The sequence below is a fragment of the Aphelocoma coerulescens genome, chromosome 20 (assembly GCF_041296385.1).
Source record: "Aphelocoma coerulescens isolate FSJ_1873_10779 chromosome 20, UR_Acoe_1.0, whole genome shotgun sequence".
NCBI lineage: Eukaryota > Metazoa > Chordata > Aves > Passeriformes > Corvidae > Aphelocoma > Aphelocoma coerulescens.
This window is the reverse complement of record NC_091033.1, coordinates 8,392,017-8,413,250: the sequence shown is the minus strand read 5'-3', so window position 1 is coordinate 8,413,250 and position 21,234 is coordinate 8,392,017. Positions and strand designations below refer to the sequence as shown.

The window sequence follows — 21,234 nt, the reverse complement described above, 5'->3', positions numbered from 1 at the left end:
CAGAGCTGGGCGGGCCCGCACCGCCATCGGAGCAGCCCCCGGGCCGCGGACCGCCAAGGTGGGACGGCAGGGACCGGAGGAACCGGGAGGTTCGGAACGGCCCGGGCGCCTCCCGGCCCCAGCGCCTCGGCGCCCTCACCAAACATGGCGGCCGCGGCGTCGTGCCCGCCCTCCATGCCAAGGCCGCTGCCCTCAGCAAAGATGGCGGCGCGGACCGCCCCTTCCCCGGCCGGCTTCGCGGGGCCGCTGGGGATCGGAGCGGAGACCCCCGCCTCACCTCGCCCGGCAGAAGGGCTGGGCTGATCCGGGGCTAAGCTGGGCCTGGGCCCGGCCCCGGCAGCGCGGAGCGCGGCCGCCCGGCGGGGTCCTGCCCGGCCGCCGCTGTCGCCATGGCGATCGGCCCCGCAGCCAACCGCGCGCCGCTTCCGGTAACGTCAGCGCCGACACGTGGATCCAAGATGGCGGCGTCGGCGGCGATGGTGAGTGCGGCGGGGCCCGGCCCGGCCCCGCGTCCCGCCCGCTGCCCCTCGGCCCGGCCCGGTGCCGGCCCCGGCGCGGGGCTCAGTGCGGGGGCTCCGGTCGCGCCCGCACCGCGCTGGGAGGGATGCGGGCCCGGCCCCTGGCCGGGGGAGGCTCCCCGGTCCCGCGTCTCCCGGCGGTGTCACCAGTGGAGGGCAGAGCTCGGGCCGCCGCTCGGTGCCCAGGGGCCAAACGGAGCCGAGGGGGTTCCTGTCCCGCCTGCCCCGCGCTCCCTCGGCAGCAAAATTGGCTCCGTTTCTGCGGTTCACGGCGTTGGCTGGGCAGGAGGGGCCGGGCGGGGGGCTCGGAGCGGTGTGGGCTGTAGGGAGCACCGCACTGCCTTTTGCCTTCCCTTCCGAGATGTCAGCCGGGGACCGGTGCTGGCGCCTCGCACAGAGGCTGTTGCTCTGTGTGTGGTTTTTACAAATGTTTGGTGGTGATTGTCGGGTCCGGGTTTGAGCAGCTGCTTCACCTTCCCGCGTCCCAGCATCCCTGTTATTCCTATTCAATTATTCCTTGAATCGTCGGGGAACTGAAGGTGTTCCTGGTGGGAATTTGCTAAGGTAGGCGAGCATCGGTGCTACCTCACAGAGGAGAAAACGAGTTGCTGAGACATTTGTTATCTGCCTTGAAGTCTTGTAGGAGTAAAACGGATTTCCTCCTCGCTTTCTTAGGAGGATATTTCTGTGACAATGCATTGCAGGAGTAGCGGTATGGATAAAGGATGTGTGCTGATACAAAGGTCGCTGGCTGGGCTGTAAGGTGACTCACTGAGAGACTGGGAGGGGATTGGGAGAGCCGAGACTTTGCTTTAATTTGCTTTAAGCATCTTCATACCCTGCTGGCTTTCCCCCAGGCAGGGAGGAGGGAGCTCTCAGCTGGCTTTGAGAGCTGGGGATGGTCCTACTGGGAATTTCCTCGTGGCTCTCTGTTGTGTGAAGGGCAGAGAAGGCTGCCAGCAGCTCTGCTGGTGTCAAAGAAGCTCTGAAGTCAATGTGAATGCAGCACTTGTCTCTTTCCGAAGGGCTCTCGGCTGCTCCTCCAGTGCAGGGTGAGCAGGGCAGGGATGTAATAAAGATGAGCTTATCCAAACAGTTGTCAGGATCATCCAAGGAGGCAGCCCTTGGAAAAGGGGACAAGTATCAGGGTGCCATTAGCACTGTTCTTGTCCTGTTAAGGTGCCTGAGGGCAGAATGAAGGTTGCATGTGTGAGAGAGCTTTGTTGGTTTTTTCCCTCCCACAGAGTAGTGGGTTATGTCTTTCCTCCATTTCTGTCACCGTATTAAAAAGTTTCAGTAAGTGGAATGGAATAGGAGAACTGTGTGAATCCATTTGGACAAATGGCTCTGCACAGGTCGTTCTCCCTGTTTTTCTTCAAAGCTGTCTTTGAAAGTTAACAGCTCTTGATTATGGCCGTTTGATGTCCCTGTTGGCATTCTCTGCCAAAAAGAGATGGGACAATTCATGATATCCATCACTGTCACCTCCTGATTCCTTTTCCTCTCTTTGAACAAATACTGTGTTCTGTTCTTCAGTTCCTATGTGGATTGTGCAACTCCTAAGACCTAAAGCAGCTCTGGTACAGCAACAGCCCAATTCAGATGCTTAAAATTGCTGCTGAGGTTTTCTTCAGGTTGTTGGCAGTAACCTGGGCAGGGACGTCCTGGGTGCACATGGCCAGGCCATGGAGCCTCTGGAGCACATTGGAGCTGTTGTGGAGTGCCCCAGGGAACAGCTGCTGTTTCCCCTTTCCCTTAAATTTTGGAGTTCAGACTCTGGCAGTGGTAGCTGGAGGGACCACGAGCTGTAGGGAAGGACAAGTGTGGTAATAACTGGATGTTTTAGGGCCTCTTCATACTGGGTCAGACTGGGGCTTAGTGAACAAGTCTTCTGTTTTGTCAGTGTGGTTTGTGCACCTTCTGTGAATTCACAGAAAGGGGCAATGTTGCTGTAAGTGTTTCTGAATGGGATAAACCTGGGGTTGTCTGCAAATCCCAAGACTGGTGATAATTATCCAGAAGCTTCTTCTTGGAGAGAGTTTGTCTGTGAACTTTCGATCTGAGGGACAGGAATAGATGATTGTGCTCCTGCAGTTACTTCTTTTATTTAGATCATATTCTCCTAAGAAGGGGTCTCTCTGCATGTCTGCCTATAGGAAAATAATCAGGCTTAGACAATCTGAACTATTTTTGCCTATTTGAAGCTGGGTTTTTCTCAGTCTGGGATTGTGCATGTTTGTTGTGTTACTTGTTGCACCATTACACGATTTCCTGGCACCTCAGATGCAAGATTGTCATCTGAGGGGATTTTGTGCATATATTTTGAAATATAAATAATTGGAAAAGGCTGTGAAGGTGTGTGCCCTGTTTGCTGGAAGTCTGGACCTTGCCAGGGCTCTGTGACTGAACCAAAACAGAGCTCCCTCCTAGAAGTTCTGACCTGGCACAGAAGAGAACTCAGCTTGCAGGCATCCCCCAGGTGAGATGATCACCTGGCCAGGCCCATGAGTTACACAGATGTTTTGGGTGGTGTCCATGTTGCCATTGCTAAGTTGCTGCCTTCGTTTGGAGAAGATGAAGCACATTTGTCAGTACAAGAGCAAAGATCCTGATGAGAAAAGCCCTGGCTTCAACTTCTCTGTGCTCTGCCAGCTCAAAAACCTGCACTGGGCATTTCCTTCATATTTCACTTCCAAAGCTCCCCCACCTGTTGCATAGCAGCTTCCCCATTTCTTGCTACCAACTGTTCTTTCCTGGCAAGGCTTTACAGAGTCGCCCTCTTGTCTTTCCTGTTGCCTGGTGCCGCCTGAGTCATCATCATCTATATGCAAAGACAGCCTAATTTCTGCCAAAATTGTCATCAAAAATTTCATCTTCTGCATGCTCATGTGTCTCCTGAGTGTCTGCCAAAGTTCTGTCCTGGTCTTATCACCTCCCAGCCTGCTGGGGCAAGGTTTTGGTTTTGGTTTTTGAGTAACATTGTGTAGGTCTGTCACTTCAGTGACAAATGACGTAAGGGCTACAGGTTGCTGGCTGCTCTGGGGTGCAGTGTGGGACAAGAATGCAGATTCCTTCCAGTACTTTACCTGTCAAGAAGACCTTTTCCTACTCAGTGGAGAGTCACTCAGCACTCCCTTTAAAAATTGGGAAGGCAAAATTTAGTGTAGCACAGAAAATAAGCCCCACGTTGCCTCAGGGCAGATCAGTATTGAAGGTCAGGCAGTTTTAACAAGAGTGTTTCCAAGCTGGAGCTTTATGCATGCTCCAAGTGTATTTGGCTGTGCCTAGAATAGATCTGAAAATCCCCTTTGTAAGCAAAAAAAGATCACAGAATGGTTTGGGTTGGCAGGGTCCTTGGAGCTCATCTTGTTCCACCCCACTGCCATGGGCAGGGACACCTTCCACTGTCCCAGGTTGCTCCAAGCTCCATCTAACCTGGCCTGGAACACTTCCAGGGATGGGGCAGCCACAGCTTCTCTGGGCACCCTGTGCCATGGCCTCACCACCCTCATAGGGAATAACTTCTTCCTAATATCCAATCTAACCCTACTCTCTGTCAATTTAAAGCCATTCCTCCTTGTCCTGTACCCCATGGTCTTGTAAATAGTCTCTCTCAATTTTTCTTGTAGGCTCCCTTCAGGTACTGGAAGCCACATGTATCTGATGACTCAGTACTAACATTTTCTGTAGGTGCCTAGCATTTGCATCTTAAGTACATTTTAGACTTTCAACCCCGTGATAGTTCTGCCTTTTTTTTTTTTTTTTTCATCCTGCTCAATTCCACTAATTCTGGATGCTCTGGTTGGCCCTTACTGGTGTCTGGGCCAAACATACCTTCCTTGCCTTAGAATAAGATGGAAGGAAGGTGATGAAGAGGAAGGGGTGTGGGGGCAATAAACACAGATTTTTAATATTTTTTTTTACCCCAACCTGAGGAACGATCCCCATGACAGAGCTGCTCTTTGTCCACACGTGGCCTATGGAGTGTTCCCCCTGGTGCTGTGTCAGACTGACTGACTGTGCTGAGGACACACAGGGGCAGTGGGGATTTGGTTTCTTATGTCTGCAGCATTAGCTCAAGAGTCGTCCCAAACCAAGCCCCAGGTTTGGTGTGGTTTTCCAGTGGTGCCATACGTGCTGGGAGTTTAGGAGTTAGTAATGCTGTGAGATTATACCAGAGCTGATGTCCTAATGCAGGCAAGCTGCTGCTGGCTAATGCTCTTTAAAGCTCGATTTTCATTTCACAGCCTTCCTGCCCATGCTCGAGTTGGGTTACCTGAGGTAACAGGGAGGGGCTGAGGAAGCAGCAAGGTGTGTTAAATAAAGGATTTGCTGCTGCTTTGTGGGGTCTGGGTTCTCCTGGAGCCCTCATGGAGTTGACTGAACCTTCCAGGTTGACTTGTCACCCTGCTCACTAAAAAAGGGGTGAGAAAGTTTTTGCCGTGTTACTGATCTGTGGTGTGGCCTGGAGGGGTGAGGAAAGCAGAGTGGAGCAGGAGGGAGTGGTGATGTGACTGTCCCTTTGGGTGCAGTCGCTGGTGTCACACCTGACCCCACAATAACTACTCTTCTGCAGGTAGTGGCCTGTGAGCATCCATCTGTAATCAGCTCCAGGGTAACTGCTGCCGTGCAGAGCTGGCACACAGCCAGTGCCAGGGCTACAGCCCTCTTCTCTACTAACACAGGGAGCTCACATCGGGGGGAGCAGAAAAGTAAAGTGATGGCCTGCTCAATGCCCCATGGTGCAGATAAAAATTGCATTTTTCTTGTGGTTGGGCAAAGCCAAAGTTTTCCTAATTGCAGATGAAGAGGCAGAGACACCCAGAGTGGAAAGTGACTTGATGAGGGTGATGCCTTAGGTTTTAACCTTTATATTTTTCAAATTCTGTACTGCTTGGTGTGTGACTCTGAAGTTTCTTGTAGCCTGTTAATTTCTGCTCTCTCATGCTAGGTACACATAACAGAGCCTCTCTGGGCCTGCTTTCCAAGGACACCAAGACTGTCCTAGGCCAAAAGTATAAACCAAAGAGCTGCTAAGGGGGGGCGTTAAGCTGTGCAGAAAACTGAAGCTTTAATTGGAGAATTAACCCTGCTATGCAAATGAACCACACCTATAAAAGGGTGAAGAACTTGTGACCTGTTGTCCATCTTGGGGTCCATCTTGGCAATAGCCTCTGGCCCCATGGGGTACCTTTGAAGGCCTTTCAAAGAAATACCTACTTTTATTCCCTTACTCCAGTTTAGTCTCTGTTTCTCGGAGGCCTCTCAAGGCATCAAGGGTCACAAAACAAAGCTAAGAACAGCTTTTGTGAATTTAATTTCTGTTTAATCACCTGACTGTGCAGCCTCTCTCATGTCTGGGATGAACATTTCCCGTGTTGTTGCACATCTCTAATGTTGTTCCAGTGTTTCTGTTGTGTTTTACTGTTTCTTCTCCTTTTTGCAGGAAAGGCTGAGATATGTGCTGGGCTTGCTGTTGTTGCTACACAGCACAAACTCGTTCTATGTACCTGGGGTGGCTCCTATCAACTTCCACCGCAATGATCCTGTAGAAATAAAGGTAGGATTAACTCAGTGCTGTTAGTCTGTCTGGTTTGGGGGTTTTTCGTCTTTTGGGTTTTTTTCTTTTTTATACCATAGCAGCTAAGAGGGCCTGGAAAGTTAAGTTTGGGGATCCTGTTGCTGAAATTTTGTGTTCAGATATTTCCTTTGTTTCACAACATTTGGGTCCCAGTGTGATTCCTTTTCTTGCCCCTGATCTCTTCTACCAAATTCCTTCAGCAGTTGCACCAAAGTCCTCAAGATGTTGCTCTGTTTGGGAAAAAGGTCCCTTTCTCACTGTGGCTTTGAAGTGAATTTAATTTCTGCAGCATTATACTGACTCTAAAAGTGCTTACACAGAGTGTGCCTTTGGGTGGAAAGTGAATGGTGGAATAAGGTCTGAGTCAGACCTTCTCAATACTCAGTTTGCTCAAGTTGTGTCTCCAGGGAAATCCACGAGAAGCTCTTCCCAAGTGGACGTGTCTGTCCTTGAGCCTTGCAGATCTTTCAGCCTGGCCTTGCTGGGAGCTGTTCCTGTGCAGCGTTGCTGGTACTCAATGACGAGCTGCTGCACCTATCCATGAGGAAGCCAGGCTTTGCTTTCAGACATCAGTGATTTATAGCCCATTTCATTTATTTTTCTAAAGCTGTGACCTCTGTCTCAGCAAATCCAGCACCCTCGGGGCTGCTGAGGTTGGCTGCTCCCACGTGAAGCACAGCACAGTTTTCTCTTTGGCCACAGGCTGCCAGACGTAGGCTATTTTTAAGCAAATGAGACTTGCCTGTGGCTACAGTAAGCTTCCCAGAAGAAGACGGTTTTGGAATGGCTGTTCTCAAAGGGATTTCAGGAGCCAAATGCTTCCTCAAGTGCTTAGGCAAGTCAGTGTATTTGCCAGCACTCTTCCAATAAACAAGCTTGGCTGTGTTACAAAACACTTCTGTTTTTCAGAGCAACTGAAAAACTGTGGCCTTGGCTGTTGTGGTGTGTCTCTGCACTTCCCTTGTACCCTGTGATTTGTGGAAGCTCTCCAGGAATGTTTGTGGTTGGTCACCTTGTCTTCCCAGACTGATGGCTCTCTGGCTTTCCTTGCAGAGATTAAAATTGCTGAACTCTTCATGGCACTGGAGGCCAGACCTCTAGGTCCAGTGGGATATGAATTTTTGTTTGAGGAAATCTTGTATGAAATGTGACTCCTGAATCTCTTTTGAGTTCTTTGTTGTTTCTTAGGACTCCACTGAGACATAAATTTGTGAAACCACCATGCTTTGTTCTCTGAGTGTTTCTCTGTGAATGAATTGCTACTGGAAGTCTCTTAGGAACATCTGTCTCTCTTACTATTTTTAATAGTAGTAGTAGTAGTAGTAGTATCTTCTGGAAGTGAGCTTTATGAAAGGTGTCTTGAAGTAAGCATCAACTTCTGGATGATGCTGAGAGGGCAGAAAATTATCTGGAGTTCTTTCCTGGGGATAATCCTTCCATTCTTCCTGCAGGCTGTGAAGCTGACGAGCTCCCGGACCCAGCTGCCATACGAGTACTACTCACTGCCCTTCTGCCAGCCCAGCAAGATCACATACAAGGCTGAGAACCTCGGTGTGTACCTGTCAGACAGTATGGGGGGGGTGTTTACAGGGGCAAAAGCAATTTCAAGTGTCACTTCTGCTGAGCTGTGAGAACCTGCTTCCTCTGATTCACTGCGTGCTGGCTGTCTGCAAACGGCAGCGTCTGTGTGTTGGACAGAGGAAGTGCTTGTTCTGAAGGAGAGCGTGTAACCTGCTTCATAAGCAGTGCTTGATACTTCCAGCAAAGAAGCTAAACTGTCCTGCAGTCTTATCCTTGCACCTGGGGTATCAAAGGAGACCTGCTGTGGTCCCTCCAGCTGCACGGTGCCTGGCAGCAGGATCAGCAGCAGGAAGCCTGCCAGTCTCCAACCCTGCCCGTATTTTCCTGTTTTCCAGGTGAGGTTCTTCGAGGGGACCGAATTGTAAATACACCTTTCCAGGTTTCCATGAATGTGGAGAAGAAATGTGAAGTTCTGTGCAACTTTCCCAACAAGCCAGTCACCCTGACAGTGGAGCAGAGCAAGCTCATTGCCGAGCGCATCAGGGAGGATTACTATGTCCACCTGTGAGTCATCTTGAGCATGGGTTTGTGTTGGGGGAATTTGGTGCTGTGGACAAATTTGATCTGAAATCTGTGTTTTCAGCATTGCTGATAACCTCCCTGTGGCAACACGGCTGGAGTTTTATTCCAATCGTGAGGAAGAGGAGAAGAAGAAGGAGAAGGATGTGCAGTTCGAGCATGGATATAGGCTTGGGTTTATGGACGGTAACAAGGTAGAGAATTGAGGTGCTGTGTGAGGGTGCCTGGAGGAGATCTGGGTGTCTGCTAGAGGTCTGCCAGAGAGTATCAGAACTGGGAATGCAACCAAAAGGTTTTACAAACAGTGGAAATATGAGAGAGGGGTCTCTAGTGGGAAGAAGAGGGTGGGTGCTGGACTGCTGGTACAATAGCCAGGAGTCCTTGCTTTTATTCACTGTGTAACTTTGGACAGGCTCATGCAGTGGTTTCCCCTCAGCAGAGCAAAGGCACTGTGTCCCCAAGGCTGGCTGATCTCTGGTGTTGGAGTCTTTAGTTTTCCCTCACTGAAGCTGTTTTCTGCAGTTGTTGCTTCTCAGCTTTGCCACTGTGTCCCATGGGGTGCTGATGTTTTATTTTATGTCACTGTTTCAGTTCTACCTGCACAACCACCTCTCCTTCATCCTTTACTACCACAGAGAGGATGTGGAAGAGAGCCAGGAGCACACCTACAGGGTGGTGCGCTTTGAGGTGATTCCCCAAAGCATTAAACTAGAAGGTAAGAGACTCCTGAGGAGGGGGGAAGAATCTCCTGTAGGGACAAAAGTCAGATGCCACTGATGTATCAGGGTTCCAGTTGTTGCTTCACAGGGCACAGAAATGAGTCTAAATTATAAGAATAATAAACCGCTTTGTTATTAAGGAAGTACCAACAGTAGAGACATATCTATGAATTGCAATCCATGGAAAATCAATTCCTGTAAAAAGATCTGACTTTGAGGTTTTGGGGTTGGATTTTTTTTGCACTGTGTCATCTGGTATGAGGCATGTCTGGCATTCTAGCTTTGTTGTGGTGCAGATCTCCCTGACTGGGACACTGTGTGCTAGTCCAGGGACACACAGGATGTTTGGAACTGTTCTGGGGGATTGAAATTTAAAAATAATGGAATGGGGAAAGCACTCCTACCTCAGTGAACCCAGTGGAAAAGGGTGTCTAGAAGGGCAGTTGCTCATGGTGTGCATCACCCCATGCAGTCCTCCTCTGACAGAGCAGGCACTGCTGCAGAGATCTTGTTTCTCACCATATCATGTGGAATGGAGGATTTGTTCATGGTCTAGATCCTTGGCTTCAGAACCTCTGGCTTTTATCCTTCCCGTTTAGGAGAGCCCTGTGCATAGCTTTCCTGAAAGTTTGTTAATGGTGCTCCACTGCTGGTCAGGAGAATAGTTTTGCAAACTGCAGAGCGGGTGAGCGAGTGCTTTCCCACCTGGAATTACTGCAGCCCAATGCCCTCAGGGTGATGCTCCGTGGGAGAGGTGGTGCCTGAGGGAAGGGCTGACCCTGTGCCATGCTTTCTCTTACAGACTTGAAGGCTGATGAGAAGAGCATGTGCACTCTGCCCGAAGCCACGGGCTCTGCCCCTCAGGAAATAGATCCTACTAAAGAGAACCAGTTGCTGTTCACCTACTCTGTGCACTGGGAGGTGAGGCAGTACTGGGGAGCTGGCTGGCAGTGATGCTCTGAGTGTCTGTCACTGGAGTTGTGGAAGACATTGGGAATGTGCTGGTGTGAGAAGAACTCTCCTGTTCTTTTAGGAAAGTGACATTAAGTGGGCTTCCCGCTGGGACACGTACCTGACCATGAGTGACGTGCAGATCCACTGGTTTTCTATCATTAACTCGGTTGTGGTCGTCTTTTTCCTTTCAGGTGAGTGGATGTGTGGGAAGAGGAAGGCTTTACCATTATCTGCAGGGAATTTTCTTTAAGCCTTAGCTGCAGGTGGCTTGAGGAGGATGTGGCCCCATCTGAACCTGGTCAGAAAGGGCAGGAAAACAGTTTAAAGCCTCCCAGTTCAAGCAGTGTCCCATAGGGTCAGGCAGCTACCAGCCTTTTTCCTGCTGGGGTCATTGAGGGAGTAAAAAAACCCACAAGAAATCCACAATGCCCCATTTCTGCTGGAATAGTGCCTTCCCTACCTCTTGGGGTTTTGTTTCTGTCTTTGCTGATGACTCAAGACCTCTTCTCCCAGCCGGAGCAGTGTGTTGGTGGGAGCCATGTAGTTGCACAGCGTGAGAGCAGCACAGCCGTGCAGGAGCCTCTGAGCTGAACCCAGTTTGTGCTTGTTTTCAGGGATTCTCAGCATGATCATCATCCGGACTCTGCGCAAGGACATTGCCAACTACAACAAGGAAGATGACATTGTATGTGTTTGTCCCAGGGGCTGGGATTAGAGGGAGGGAAGCACAGGCCAGGAGGGATCTAGTGTGCAGACTTGGGTGTATTGTTTCTTCCCTTGCCCCTGTTTTGCTTTGAGCCCTGGCCATGGGAGGGGCAGTTGTGTTGTGCTGTCACACACCTTTTTCTGTCTGTGCAATCACATACCTGTTCAGATGTCTTCAGACCTAAGCAGTGACTGCAGACAGCTCTGTAAATGTGCACCCTGGCACTGACAATTCAGGTCTCAGCTGTTTTTAGCCCAAGAGGAAAGAAGTTTCTTGGCTATAGTGGTAAAATTCAGTAGAAAACCTCTTAGGCTGGCTGTGGTAAGACCTTAATTTCTACTGGCATATCACATCTAAATAACCTCCTTTTTCTGTTGTTGCTATAGGAAGATACCATGGAGGAATCTGGTTGGAAACTTGTGCATGGAGATGTCTTCAGGCCTCCACAGTACCCTATGATCCTCAGCTCTCTCCTGGGTTCTGGAATTCAGCTGTTCTGTATGATCCTGATTGTCATCTGTAAGTGGCACATGTTGTACAGGGTGGCTGTAACACAAATGATGCTCGAGGAAGTTTGACTTCACCCTGTGCTCACCTTAGCTGGAGTGAGGCCCATGAAGCTGCTTCCTGTTGCCATCGGCCTGGGCTCGGCATTGCAGAGCTGCTGAATGACGTTGCCCAGCTGAAGGCAGCTTTGTGTGATTATATATCCTTTGCCAAGCTGTGAGCCCTGGCTGATAGTGGGCTGGGAGATTTTTGCCCAGGTGTGCCTTGCCTGCTGAGCTACACCTACCTACTTCCATCCCTGGGGAAGCTGAGGCTGAAGCATGGTCTGTAGCTGGGATCAAAGCTGTGCCTTCCTCTCTGGCCGGTGCTGGAGGCTGTGGATGCGTTATGCTGTGAAGGAAGTCAGGCCTGTGCAGAGATTTCAGGCAGCTGTGGGCTGCAGATAGGACAGGCCCCTGTCCTCCAGCAGCTGCAGCACACATTTCTCAGAGCTGCTGTTCCTTGTCCTGTTTCCCTCTGCAGTTGTTGCTATGCTGGGGATGCTGTCGCCTTCGAGCCGGGGCGCGCTGATGACAACTGCCTGCTTCCTCTTCATGTTCATGGGGTAGGTGCCTCCACGGCTTCCCCCCCGAGCTGTCCAGCCTCTCCCCAGCAACAACAGCTCATTTTCGTTGTCTTGGCTTGTTTCTGTCCAGGGTTTTTGGTGGATTCTTTGCTGGCCGCTTATACCGGACTCTGAAAGGCCATCGATGGAAGAAGGGAGCTTTTTGTGTGAGTCTTGGATGTTCTGTGCTGTTTATCCAGGTTTGCTGATGGCAAGATCTGTGGATAAGCTCCACGTGTTTGTGGTAGCTGGACACAGTCTGGCTGTGCTGCACATTTGCTGTGGGTTGAGTTCTTGTAGCTGTACAGAAAAGGCACCATCCGAGCACGTACTAGAGCAAAGAGGATTGTCCAAGATCCTCCCCACCTCTGTGTCCTTGTTCTGTAGCAGAAGGGACACTTCCTCCCCATGTGTCTTGTCCCAGAGATGGACTCCTTCCAGAGGAACATCTGGCTGATGAGTCAGGTGCTTTCTCTTATGCAGTGGTTCCTCTTGCAGACAGCAACCCTGTACCCGGGCGTCGTCTTCGGCATCTGCTTTGTCCTCAACTGCTTCATCTGGGGGAAACACTCCTCTGGTGCGGTAGGTGCCACCTTCAGTTTGGGGCCTTCTGGGTGGGAGGGGGTCACTGGGCTGATAGGGACTCACTTGGCTCCCCAGACCTTTCCAAGTGGGTGACTGGAAGGTTGGCTTAGCTGATGTCATCAGTCCCCAGGGCAGGTGAGCTGTCAGCCTCACTTCTGTGGCTCTTGATGTGATTCCAGGTGCCTTTCCCTACCATGGTGGCCTTGCTCTGCATGTGGTTTGGGATCTCCTTGCCCTTGGTCTACCTGGGTTACTACTTTGGATTTCGCAAGCAGCCGTATGACAATCCTGTACGGACAAATCAGATTCCCAGGCAGATCCCGGAGCAGAGGTGGTATATGAACAAATTTGTGGGGTGAGTGATGAGTGTCTGGGAAATATGGTGAGTTAACCCCCCTCCCCTCAGTCCCCTTGGGTTGCTGAATGTCACCTGCTGCTCTCTGAACATGAACAGATGGCAGATGGGGTTCCTTGAGACAACACTGATAATTTGGATGTGGTATGAGGGGTACTTGTAGCTGTGGTACGTGCTCAACAGTGGGAGCAGCTGTGCCTTTGCCTGTGAATTTAGTAATCTGGAAATGCAGAGCCTTTGCTTGGAATGTTCTGTGTGGTTTTAATTCCTTTAACAAGGAATTTTTAATGTCCAGGCAGTTATATTGTGCTGCTTATGGTTTTTCTTTCTGCTCTGTAGGATCCTCATGGCTGGTATCCTGCCTTTCGGAGCCATGTTCATCGAACTGTTCTTCATTTTCAGTGTAAGCATTTAATCCACTTTCCTCCTCAATAGGATTCCTTTCATGCCAAAGCTTTTGAAAGGGAGGGGGCTTCCACTGGAGCAGTCTCCTATTCCTGTACTCTCTAAAGGGGATAGCTGGTTTCTTCCAGGCCATTTGGTAGTTTCCAGAGAGAGCTATGGGACTCTCCTGGTGGTTTGAAGGATTGTGGTAAAGATGAAATTTACTGTAACATGACATCAAGGAGGGATCCTGGTCTTGAGACAGTCACTGTTCCAGCTGCTGCCCATTTTTCACTTTGTATGGATGGGGAAGAATTTGCTGTTCCATTGCTTGGGAGATGCAGGGGAATGAACAAGCTACCTGAGAGCTGTCCTTGTGCACCTTTTTGCAGCCTAAATCCTCTGAAGTGACACTGTGAAATGCATTAGATCGGTGGTTTCATCTACATGGGGCTGAGGGGCTCATTATTTTCCCCTGGCTGGCTGCCAGAAGTTAGTCCCACGTTCAGTGATTGATCACAGTAGCACAGAAACAAATTCCTGCTGTGTGTTTGTTGCAGGCAATCTGGGAGAACCAGTTCTATTACCTTTTTGGCTTCCTCTTCCTGGTGTTTATAATTCTGGTGGTATCCTGCTCCCAGATCAGCATTGTCATGGTGTATTTCCAGCTGTGTGCTGAGGTAAGACTTCCATGTTTGTAGTTTGGGTAGCTCAGGGTACTTGCTCCTGGGAAAGCACAGGTCACGTTATTGCTGCTGCTCAGTGAAGATTAGTGTGGGCCAGCTTCACGGGTGTGATTGTCCCCAGCGTCTCTTCACTCTAAAGGGAATTAAAGCTTTTTGATTATCTATTAGGTTGGGAACTGTGGTTTCATACCAGGAATTCTGCTGGGCACAGGGTGTTTTGAGCTGTCCCCAAACTGTTCCATTTCATCCACATACAAAACAAAATGCAGGGCCAGAGGTGAGCCATGTCTGTCGGCAGTGTGCTTTGAGCCTGACCTGCCTTTGCTTCACTGTCAGCTTCGCATCTCTTGGTTTGGAAACACTTCTGTGACAAAAAAGTCCCCCGGCCCCAAATTGTGGATTTCCTTTGAAGGAAGATGATGGGTGGTGTTCTCCCTGTCCTGGAATGGTCATAGCTTCCTTGAGGCAGTGCCCCAGGGGATAATGAGGCTCTTTATCCTGTCAGGATTACCGCTGGTGGTGGAGGACCTTCCTGGTGTCCGGAGGATCTGCCTTCTACGTGCTGATCTATGCTGTCTTCTACTTTGTGAACAAGGTATTCCTCCTGGGTGAAAGTGCCATGTTTTTGGGGGTGACTGTGGGATTTGGGAAAGGAAATGGTGGGCTTGCTGAGTCCCAGTCTGCCCATGCCAGCCCACAGCAGTGCTGACAGCCTTTCCAGACAGGAGAGGAGGGTGTAGGTGCCCCAGGATTTGTGCAGAGTAGCATTCCCTGACCCCACCTCAAACGGGATCTCCCTTCAGATGGACAAAAATGAAAGTTTTCCTCCCTTTGCCAGAGTTCCCCTTGCAGAGGACACTGGTTGGTTTGTTGTCTCTGTGCATTATTTTGCTGAATTTTTTTTCCTCCTCTTCTGTTTCAGCTGGATATTGTTGAGTTCATTCCCTCCTTACTGTACTTTGGCTACACTGCCCTCATGGTCCTGTCCTTCTGGCTCCTGACGGGCACCATCGGCTTCTACGCAGCCTACATGTTCGTGCGGAAGATCTACGCCGCCGTGAAAATAGACTGAAGCTGGAATCCCCCCCAGCAGGAATCAGACACCTCTGAACATGTGTCCTCCCAGGAGGGACAGGGACATCTTCTCCCAGCTCTTTTTAAGGAAACAAAAATCCAGTGGGAGAGTCACAAGAGAAATAATTAACTCTTCGATTTGGAATGTAACTTTGGCACAGTGTACATGGATTCTGGGCTACTTCTGCGGGGAAAAGGGGTCTGTAGATACCTTACATTTTATTATCCTGTTCCATATTTGAGGGAGTTTTTTAGCAGAGAAATATCCCTCTGTATAAGTAAACCCCCTTTTTGCTAATCCATCCTTTTTTTTATGTTGATGATGAACGGATTTGAGACAGCAGTGGAAACACTTGTGAAAACGTTTTCTTCCAGCCCCTGGGGTGCTCTAGGATTCAGGGAGACTCTTCAGACAAGTATCAGACTGGGTTTTTCTCCTGCCTTCATGTCTGCACAGAAGAGGGAGCTTGACTATGGCAGAATAACCGGAGCCTAAAGGCTCACCCAGCGGGAGTCCGGCGCACTCTGATCACCGAAGTCCCGGCTTCGGCTTGTTTACAATTTGCTGGAGGTGCCATTCAGAGCCTGGGAAGTGCAATTTCACCCTGAGAGAGCTTGAGAACTGCAACCTTTGGCATCGCTTCTCCCTCCCTCCAGCCTCGGACAGCACAGGCCGCTGCGGGAAGGTGGGATTGCCTCTCCTTCAGAAGGCAGGACACGATGTGCTGGTGGAAGTGACGTGGTTGTGCTGCAATACAGGACTGGAAGGATGCGTGAGGTAACTACAAGGGTTTGTTCTGTCAATAGCTCTGCTCCAGATGAGTGAGGAAACGGGACAGGCTCCTTCCTGGGAATGCCACTGGGATCCTGCAGAGACTGTGGGAGATGGCTGCGGTGCCGTGGCCTTAGTGCCAAGTAATCTGAGGCAGTGTTGGGCCCGAGCTGCCCAAGGGCTGTGCAGGCCAAGCTGAAGGGGCTGGCACAGGCAGGTGCCCCGTGAGCTGTCCCATGGCTGGGAGCGGGGCTCTCTCGCCGCTGGCCCTGTGCTCTGGCTGCCCTTGCTGCTCTCTGCTCCTCTGAAATTCTCTACCTCCAGGGAACAGGAAAAGTGTACACCCCAAAGCTGTATTTTGTTCTTCACAAAAAACAGTCCAAGCTCTCCAGGATAGCTGACACAGGCTCTTCTTTTCCCATGGCTTGATGCCTGATTCTGCCCGTGGGAAACTCTTTTTAAAAGAGGTTGAAGTTGGGTTGTGGTGGTTTTTTTTATTTGGGTCACTTCAGTGATGTTTATTAGTAAAAAGGTTCCGCATTGCAGTGAAGGCTCCCTCCATCCGCAACTCACTGGATTCAGCCAGGACTACAAAGAAGAGGTTTTCTAATGAGATTTATGAAATTTTTTCTTGGAGTAAGGTCTTCCAATGGCCAGCTGCCACAGGTCACATCATTCCAACCCAAAACTGTCCAAAGCCCTCCCTGCTCCCAGGAAGGGCTTTGGGGTCTTTTTTAACCCTAATTGCCGTAAGTTTCCACCAGGTCCATGCAAGGGCCTGTGTCCCTTTTCGTCAGCCCTGCCCATTATGCCAAATTCTAATCAGCCAGGAATCATGGATGGAAAAAGGGAGCAGGGGATGTCTGAGCCAACTGTGCTGTGGAGTCCTGTGTCGGTTCTGATTTGAGGTCCCTCTCTGAGATTTTCGTTGATTTTTTCTTCTGTTTTTCTTCTGCCCCTACCCCAGTGGAGAGGCTCAGCCAGCATTGATTTCTCTCCCTTCCCTGAAGTGTTTTCTCTGTATTCTTTGTAATTTTTAATTAATGTATGTATTCTTTGTGTCCTATTGTAAATAAATCTGCCATTGTCCTGTCATTCTGCTCTCTTGGGTTCTCCTAAGTCACTTCTGGAGAATTTCTTTTTGTAACACTCGGCCTGTGTGACACCCATGTGGTCTGTGATGTGTGGCTTCAGCCAGAAGCAGAGCTCGGAATACTCTGGTTTTCTTTGTAATATTTTTCTCCTGGTAAATGTAAGTTTCTCCCAGTGTGCCATGCCCTGAATGCTGCCATAAATTGTAATTATGCCACCAGTTGAGGCATTTGGATCTGCTGATGCTGTGCTGCTGGGTAAGATCACTTGAGCAACTTGTCTCTTGTGTGATATGTTGTTTGACGTGTGGCACTGATGGGCAGAGCAGCAGAACAGTTGGATGGCAGTGTTGGGCAGATACACGGTGCTATAGAGCAGCAGAGGGGAGAAGACATCTCTGAAGGGAGTTTCCGTTCCTTCCTCCAAGCGAGAGTTGGAGCAGCGCTGCTGCTGTGGAAGCTGAGCCCTCAGCGTTGGCTTCCAGCTCCGTGGCTTCCCAGAGCTTGTGTGTTTCTGCTGGCGGGTGAGTGGCAGGAGATCAGTGAGCATCTGCTGGAATGCTGCCTGAGGGAGGGAAAATGAATTCCCCTTTCCTGAGAGGGTTTGCCCAGCAGAGCAATGGATGTGATTCCCCCAGGCAACGGGGTCCAGTGTTGGGGGCTGCTGAGTGTGAGTGAGACCAGAGCTGGCAAATGCTTGAATCAAAACTCAGAAATCATCAGAATAATCCCTTCTCTGTTTAAAAAGGCAAAGGAAGCTTCAGCTCCACCACCAGGACAATCCATGCTGAACTTATTTCTCGTTTTTGGCAGATGAGTGTATTCATGTCCTGCCACAGCCCTCAGCTCCAGGGGAAAGCTGCTGAGGAAAGGGCACGTTGTAATGGTGGCTGAATTAGGAATGAAAACTAGAACTGAAAACTAGATCATTCTTAGACAAGCACTTAACACTGATCATGGCTGTCAGCTTTTAATCCATGTTCTGAAGGAGAATCCCAAGAGGGCACCGTGTGCTTTGCCCTGTTTTATCTTCAAATGCTGCCGGTGCCTGCAGCCAGTTGTAGCTTAAGCTGAGGTTTGGTCCTGGTTCTCCTGCCTGTGGGGAGCGGAGGATGTTGGGGTTATTTGGGAGGGGGAGTGGGCTGGACTTGTCTGAAATGCTGCCACATGGGCTGGAAATTTTAGTGAAACCAAGTGACCAGAACTTTCTGTCTAACAAACATTATTCTCCTTGACAGGGGATAATGGTGTCTGCTGTGGCTGCCTCCCCTGTGGGGTGCTGGGTCTTTTTCTTGTGGGTCTAATTCTTTGCTTGGAAGAAATTTAAAAACCTCAGTGACTTCATGTAGGGAACTGTGTCTTTGACCTGCCTTATGATTCTATCTTGTCTTAATCCAACCAAAACTCCCAACTCCCCCCCCATGAAGACACCCAGGGTAGATCATCCAAATGCTTTTAATAAACAGCTTCATTATAAAAGATGCTTTCAATTTGAACTTCATTTTGCAAGAGCTAATTTTAGTGATGAACCATACATTTCCTAATGGCACTTAATTACAATTTAAAAACCTTGTTTACAGTCCTCAAAATACTCCATTAAAAGAGGTTATTCACTCTGTATAAAAGTGCTAGAAAGTTTGTTTTTAGAAAACTAGTTGAGCTTTAACAATGGAAAGTTTCTGGCTTTGGCAGCTGTAGCTGCAGGGAGGGAGGTCAGGCACAGGGCCTGTCCAGAACCAGCGCAAGAAGGGACAGCGTGAATGGCAGCCCCAGGGAGGGACACTGTGGCTTTCCCACCCCCTCCCATGGCTAATCCCAAACCCTTCACCTTCCAATGGGATGTTTACTGGCTCCTGTGGGAGATGGCAGAGCTTGTGCTGGGAGAGGGTTCTGGGAGAGGCATGACTTGTGCCTGCAAAGACCACTCACTAGCTTTTATTCCAGCAGCAGTTTCAGAGTTTGGCTGCTCCCAGGGGTTCCACAGGTTCCTTTTTGTCCTTCCTGTACCCCCCCAGGTCTCAAGAGTACATCAGCAGACAGCTCTGTGTTCTTCAATATCCTTGTTTAAGGAAAACACTGGTTCAAATGTTACAAAACAATCTTTCTAAAAATTGCTCCTAGATATCAGGAATCACTAAAGTAGGAAAGCTCCACAAAGCATCAACGCTGAGGCACTCAGTAGGGTGAGGAGAACTCAAACTCCAGAGAGGTTTCTAGCAGAAATTCGGGGATGTGCTGGAGTGTGCAGGCTCCTGTACCCATGCGTGGCACCCTGAGTGGCTTGTGCTGCTGAGGGCTGTGAGCAAAGCTCATGTGTTGTTACCTTCAGGTGCAAGACACTACAGAGGGAGAAGGGCTGCAGGCAGGTCCCTGGCCTGTTCACCTGGACACTCAGCCAGCCTGGCCTGTGCCAGGTGCTGGAGGCTGTCCCTGTCCTGCAGGCCTTGGAGCTGTCCCCAGTCCACTCAGTACATTCCATGCTAGAGCTGGTTATTCCCTTGCACAGTAGTTTGAAACATGGAAACAGTTTCTGAACAGAGGGCGAGACTGAAGGTGAAGAGAGCTGTGAAAGTGAGGGATGGTTGCTTTGTAACGAGACACTTCAATGTTGAGGATTCTTCCCCCGACTGAAGAGCTGACCTATTTATAGTAATAAAATTAATTCCAAATTCCCTGGTTATCTTTTGCAATGCTTTTAACTTTCCTTGTCACTGTGATCTGATACAGAGAAGCTCCCTCTGTGTCATGTATGCTCTTACTTCCATGCTGGTATTTAGGCACTGGTGGAAAGGACCACACAGACCTGGTTTCAACCACAGCAGCGAGGAGGGTGCTTCAGGCTCCTCCTGCAGCCCACCTGTGCACGTGGAAATAAAATGTACTTTGAACAGGAAAGCCAAGCTCATCTCCTGGTGTGGATTTGTGAGAAGCAGAATGTGATCTGTTTTCTGGTCTCATTTCTGATCACCAGTTCTATTTTTGCTCCACCTGTTTGCATGCCAGTCTGAAGCATTTAGTGGTGTTTGGCCTGTGGGAAGATGAGAGCTGGCTCCAGGTAGAGATTGCAGACTGTACTCTGGGAGAAAACACCTTACCTGCAGCCACAAGAATAGCTGAAACGTGTAGGATTCCTAGAGGATCCCAGTTAGTCACTAGAAGGAAGCAAGTCCATCACTGGGAATAGCTAGAGGTGAGCCTAATGTGAGTGTGCCTGGATTGTGCAGCAGGGATAACAGAACCTGAGAGGTGGTGAGGAATAGGAACAGTGGTCCTGTAAGGCAGCTGGATCAGTGGTAATGGCACCTCCCTGGCAGCTTCCACCTGCTTTCCAAGAGAGGCTCAGTATGGCTGTGGCACTACAGGTAAACAGGCATGGAAAGGGTGAGAGGTGCCAGAGCTGGGGATTGGGGTGAAAAGAACCTGGGCTTCCCAGATCCAGCAGACCAGGCTAAACCAAACCACCTTCTCCTACCACACAGGGGTCGGCCAGGATGGGAATCAGAGCTTCAGATGGCAACTCCCATCTCTGGGAACTGGGAAAAAGACAAGAAATAAGTTATGGAAAAGACACAAATTTTGGGTGAGGATGGAAACTTGAAGTGGTTCTGTTTGAGCCATTCATCCACTTCACTGTTCAGTGGCAGAACAGCTCCAGGGCTTGGGCAGGCAATTAACTAAAAATAGGCACCTGAGGGAGAATTCAGTCAGCCTGACTAACTGGGATTAGAGGATAAGCAAGAAGGTAGGGTGATGGGAAGCACATCTTTGAAGATTTATTTGTGGAAATTTTAATTGCAGGCAGCAGAAAATGCCTCTGTGGTGTTGTTCTGTCCAGAGAGCAAAGGTGGTGCAATGGTAGAGAAAGGAAAAGGGGATTTTTTTCAGTGAACTGCAGGAAATCTTCCCAGCAGCTGCTATTCACCTGTCAGCAAGGAAGGAATTAAAGAACAAAGAGCTGAGCTCAACAAAAGTACTGAAATCATCAATCTACCAGAGGCGAAAAAAGGATTCCAGTTGAAGTGACACCGTTTTTCAACACTGAGGCTAAAGAGCAGCAATGTTGTGAGACAGAGAATGGGACCTGTCACAACGTGGTGTGTGGGTATTCTGTCATGAAATTCAGTGGAAGCAAATGCAAGGTAACATGTTGTTCCTTCCTACAAATGGATTTGGAGTGAGCTGTAATCCCAGGGGAAAAAAGATCTTCAGCCTTTCACAGGGTTCTGGCAATCTAAACCTGGAAGGATGGGCAAGAGTTAACCCTCTGCTGCCAGGGAGTGGCTTGGCTTGGCTATTTGTTAGTTCTTATTTCTAGGGGGACGTTAAGTCCCTGGCTTTCTGAGAATCCAGGGTCTGATTTATAAGGGCTGGCAAGATCATGTCCTGTCCTTTTGCTGACTGGAGGTCTCTGGGTTTATATCTTAGTTGACTGCACTGTTCCTATTGCTTTGGACACCCCCCAAGCCAGCCAATTTAAAATATTCCTTTATTTAACTAAACCCTCCTGACCAATTATGTGCTGTAGTTGCTGCCCTTGGGCTTGATCTGATGCCATCTTCCTGATACAGGTGTGCCAGGAACAGAGGGATCACAGTGGG

The 21,234-nt window shown here is 49.6% G+C and overlaps 1 protein-coding gene across 1 annotated transcript; it reads left to right on the top strand.

Moving 5' to 3' along the window:
- Positions 1–389: 389 nt before the first annotated feature.
- TM9SF4 (transmembrane 9 superfamily member 4) lies at positions 390–16,640 on the top strand. Its single transcript, XM_069033952.1, has 18 exons — positions 390–479; positions 5,965–6,078; positions 7,551–7,650; positions 8,016–8,184; positions 8,264–8,393; positions 8,791–8,914; positions 9,721–9,839; positions 9,952–10,063; positions 10,487–10,557; positions 10,965–11,097; positions 11,608–11,689; positions 11,781–11,856; positions 12,188–12,271; positions 12,454–12,629; positions 12,969–13,032; positions 13,574–13,693; positions 14,205–14,294; positions 14,622–16,640. Exons 1-18 carry the CDS (start codon positions 390–392, stop codon positions 14,769–14,771), a joined length of 2,004 nt encoding a protein of 667 aa, XP_068890053.1. The 3' UTR covers positions 14,772–16,640.
- Positions 16,641–21,234: the final 4,594 nt, after the last annotated feature.

What these genes read in the sequence shown, in the direction of transcription:
- TM9SF4 (XM_069033952.1), top strand. Translation starts at nt 390, where the DNA reads ATGGCGATCGGCCCCGCAGCCAACCGCGCGCCGCTTCCGGTAACGTCA. An exon ending in GGAAGAAGGGAGCTTTTTGT is followed by an intron (nt 11,857 to 12,187) that starts GTGAGTCTTGGA and finishes TTCCTCTTGCAG; the next exon opens with ACAGCAACCCTGTACCCGGG. An exon ending in AACTGTTCTTCATTTTCAGT is followed by an intron (nt 13,033 to 13,573) that starts GTAAGCATTTAA and finishes TGTTTGTTGCAG; the next exon opens with GCAATCTGGGAGAACCAGTT.